This window comes from Coffea eugenioides, chromosome 2 (genome assembly GCF_003713205.1).
Source record: "Coffea eugenioides isolate CCC68of chromosome 2, Ceug_1.0, whole genome shotgun sequence".
Classification (NCBI taxonomy): domain Eukaryota; kingdom Viridiplantae; phylum Streptophyta; class Magnoliopsida; order Gentianales; family Rubiaceae; genus Coffea; species Coffea eugenioides.
In genome coordinates this window covers 15,743,282-15,746,455 of record NC_040036.1, presented here as the reverse complement: position 1 = coordinate 15,746,455, position 3,174 = coordinate 15,743,282, and the positions used below count along the sequence as shown (strand labels likewise).

The 3,174-nt window shown below is 38.1% G+C and overlaps 1 protein-coding gene across 1 annotated transcript; it reads left to right on the top strand.

Annotated features, from left to right (window-relative positions):
• The first annotated feature begins 200 nt into the window (after positions 1-200).
• On the top strand, positions 201-2,622 carry LOC113763092 (heat stress transcription factor A-4c-like). Its single transcript, XM_027306800.1, has 3 exons — positions 201-392; positions 1,126-1,473; positions 1,595-2,622. The coding sequence occupies exons 2-3, from the start codon at positions 1,261-1,263 to the stop codon at positions 2,516-2,518; spliced, it is 1,137 nt and encodes a 378-aa protein (XP_027162601.1). The 5' UTR covers positions 201-392; positions 1,126-1,260; the 3' UTR covers positions 2,519-2,622.
• Positions 2,623-3,174: the final 552 nt, after the last annotated feature.

The window sequence follows — 3,174 nt, the reverse complement described above, 5'->3', positions numbered from 1 at the left end:
TGAAATTTCTTTCCATGTATCAAGTCAATTCTTACGACATGCGACGTTGAACATTAATTGTGTCATAATTGTTCGTTTTGCACGAAATGTTCATCCTTATCTGATGTTTCCAACCTTACAAGAAAAATCCTCATAAATTGATCCTTATAAATTTACACTCCCAGTCCTATTCATCCGTCTTCTCATTTCAATTTTCATGAACACTTGGAAAACTGAAAACCCCACCCATTATCTTGTACCTGACGGTTCAGACCTTGATTGGCTAATTCTTGCAGATCCCAAAAAAACCGTAAACATACTACCTACCTTAACCGACCGTTGAAGACCCTTTTGAGAAATTTCTGGGTTTCTCTGTCTGAGCGACCGTCTATCATTTTCTTTTCCTCTTTCAGGTAAAATCTCAAACACCTTGCTTACAGTTCGACAGAACGAATTCTCTGCTTATGCATATGTGTATTTGATTATACATATATGCATATGCAGATTCTTGTTAAAAAATTTGATGCTTTTGCTTGAAGAAGGGGACATTGGTTGATGTTTTAACGGCTTTGAGGTTTAAGTGTTGCAAGTGATTTTCAAAGAAAATGACCCATTTGTTGACTTTTTTCATTTATGGTGAGGAATTTTTGTTTTCTGGGATGAATGTTGGAAGGGTTTAGCTTTGTGGGGTTGATTTACAGGGCTGTTGGTGATAAAGGGTTTACGAGTTTTGCTTGGAATTGTTGGTTATTTGTGAAAAGACTTGAATTTTGACTGAGTTGGTTAAGGAATTTGAACAGGAAAGTCGTGGGTTTTGGAATTGATAGGAAGTTTGTTGGTTTGTTTGAGAGGGATTTGGGGCTGCCAAAAGACTTGAGCTTGGTTGAATCCAAGGAAATTTGAGGAATTTGGGAATTTATCTTGGGGTATGGTTGTTTTGGCTATATAATTGTTGTAACATATGAGAAAAGAAGGGGTTTGTCTGGGTGGATTTTGGTTTTTGATTGGATCAAATGAACCTGAGACATTTTCATATTTTGGGGCTCTGGTTTTGACTTTTGTTGGGAAATCTTGATTCCTAATGTCATTTCGCTTGCCAATTTTTAAGTGAAAAACCGAGACTTCTTCGTGTATGGTGCATTTCAGGATCTCTGAACCTGGTTTCAAGTGGTCTTTCAGGGACTTGAGGGAAGGGAATGTGATCTTTTGTGGAAGGGTTTCGACTTCATTGAATACTAATCCAATTGAGCGTAAAAATTCAAGGCTGAATTTTGCTACTTGATGGATGAACCTTGCAGTTCAAATGCGCTGCCACCTTTCCTCACGAAGACATACGAGATGGTGGATGATCCTTTGACAAACGCCATAGTTTCATGGAGTTGCAATAACCGAAGCTTCATTGTCTGGAACCCTCCAGAATTTTCAAGGGATCTACTGCCCAATTACTTCAAGCACAATAACTTTTCCAGCTTTGTCAGACAACTCAACACATATGTGAGCTAGTTTTTTATTTTCTTTGTGTTACTTTTTCGTGTTAACTTTGTTCACATGTGTAATCTCCTTTGTTAAGAGTATATGTTCTAACAATTTTGGGCATATGTAACTCCTTTGGCAGGGATTCAGGAAGATTGATCCTGAACAATGGGAATTTGCTAATGATGATTTTGTCAGAGGGCAGCCACATCTTCTAAAGAACATTTATAGACGTAAGCCTGTTCATAGTCATTCTGGACAAGGTGCTGTTGAGTCTCAGTTAAGTGAATCAGAAAGACGAAGGTACAAGGATGATATTGAGAGGCTGAAGAGCGATAAAGAGGCACTTCTTTTTGAACTACAGAGGTATAAACAGGAGGAGCAAAGATTTGAATTACAAGTGCTGGGTACGACAGAAAGTGTTCAGCTCATGGAACAGAAGCAAAAGAACATGATGTCCTTCTTGTCTAAAATTTTGCAGAGACCTATACTTGCTTTGGAGCTCATGCCGGAACCACATATTCATGAGAGAAAGAGAAGGATTCCGGGAAACAGTTATCTAAATGAAGACATCAGCAGGGCAAATACCCAAATAAATTCTCAAATTTTGCAAAAAGAGCATTTAGATGCAAGTTCTCTTTTAGCTTTCAACAAAGATTTGCTGGAGGAGTTGGACTCTACACTGTCATTCTGGGAAAATATATTGATCAACGTTGGTCAAGCATGTGACAGACTTACTTCATCTCCAGCCTTGGTTGAATCTACAAGTTGTGCTGGGAGCCCTGTTGTGTCTTACACAGAGCCTAATGCTAATGATGTCTCCGTTGGGCCCAAGATCTCTGAGATTGACATGGACTGTGACCAGAATACTAACACTGCTGTCATCAACGATACTGCTAACTCAGACGAACTAGTAGCTATGAATTCCACTAATGTACCCACTAATGGACCAACTGGGGTCAATGATGTATTTTGGGAACAATTCTTGACTGAAAATCCTGGTTCTAGTAATTCATCAGAAGTGAAAGTAAACATCATGATCATGGCAGGTTTTGGTGGAACATGAGAAGTTTAAATAATCTTCCAGAACAGTTGGGACATTATACTCTTCCACCAGAAAGAACTTGATGTCAGTAGGTCATGTACCGCACACGCCTTTTCTTTTTGTGGGGGGGGGGGGGGGTTTCAAAATACTTTGAATGCTTAATCGCTGCCTCTTTGGCTGGTTGTGAATACAGAGCTGAGTGTTTTATTGGCATTAGATGACATTTTACATATTATTTTCTTTTGCTCTTTATTCCACTTTCAAATGAGTTTTCTTTTTGTTGTTCTTCATGAACATGAACAGCTATAACAAACATAATAATTCTATAGTGAATTTTGTTACTCTTAACAGGTGTGGAATACTTGTTCCTTTCAGTATCATCTTGGTTGGTTGATAATGTTAATGACTATATCCATAAATGTTTTCAACATGGATGGGGAGATCAATGTTGTTGATTGTTTTCTCGTGTTCTGTCTATGCTACTTGGAGTGATCTAATTAGCAAAATTTATGAGCATGGTATATAGAATTACTGATTTTATAGACCCTGCTCGGAAAAAACTTATTAGGTGCAGATGTGAATTGGTGACTTAATTGGTTATTGTGTACAATTACAGAAATTAGGTTGGAACCACATCCACAAGTCAATAGATTATGAAAACCAAATGATGGGCGTGT

What these genes read in the sequence shown, in the direction of transcription:
- LOC113763092 (XM_027306800.1), top strand. Translation starts at nt 1,261, where the DNA reads ATGGATGAACCTTGCAGTTCAAATGCGCTGCCACCTTTCCTCACGAAG. An exon ending in TCAGACAACTCAACACATAT is followed by an intron (nt 1,474 to 1,594) that starts GTGAGCTAGTTT and finishes CTCCTTTGGCAG; the next exon opens with GGATTCAGGAAGATTGATCC.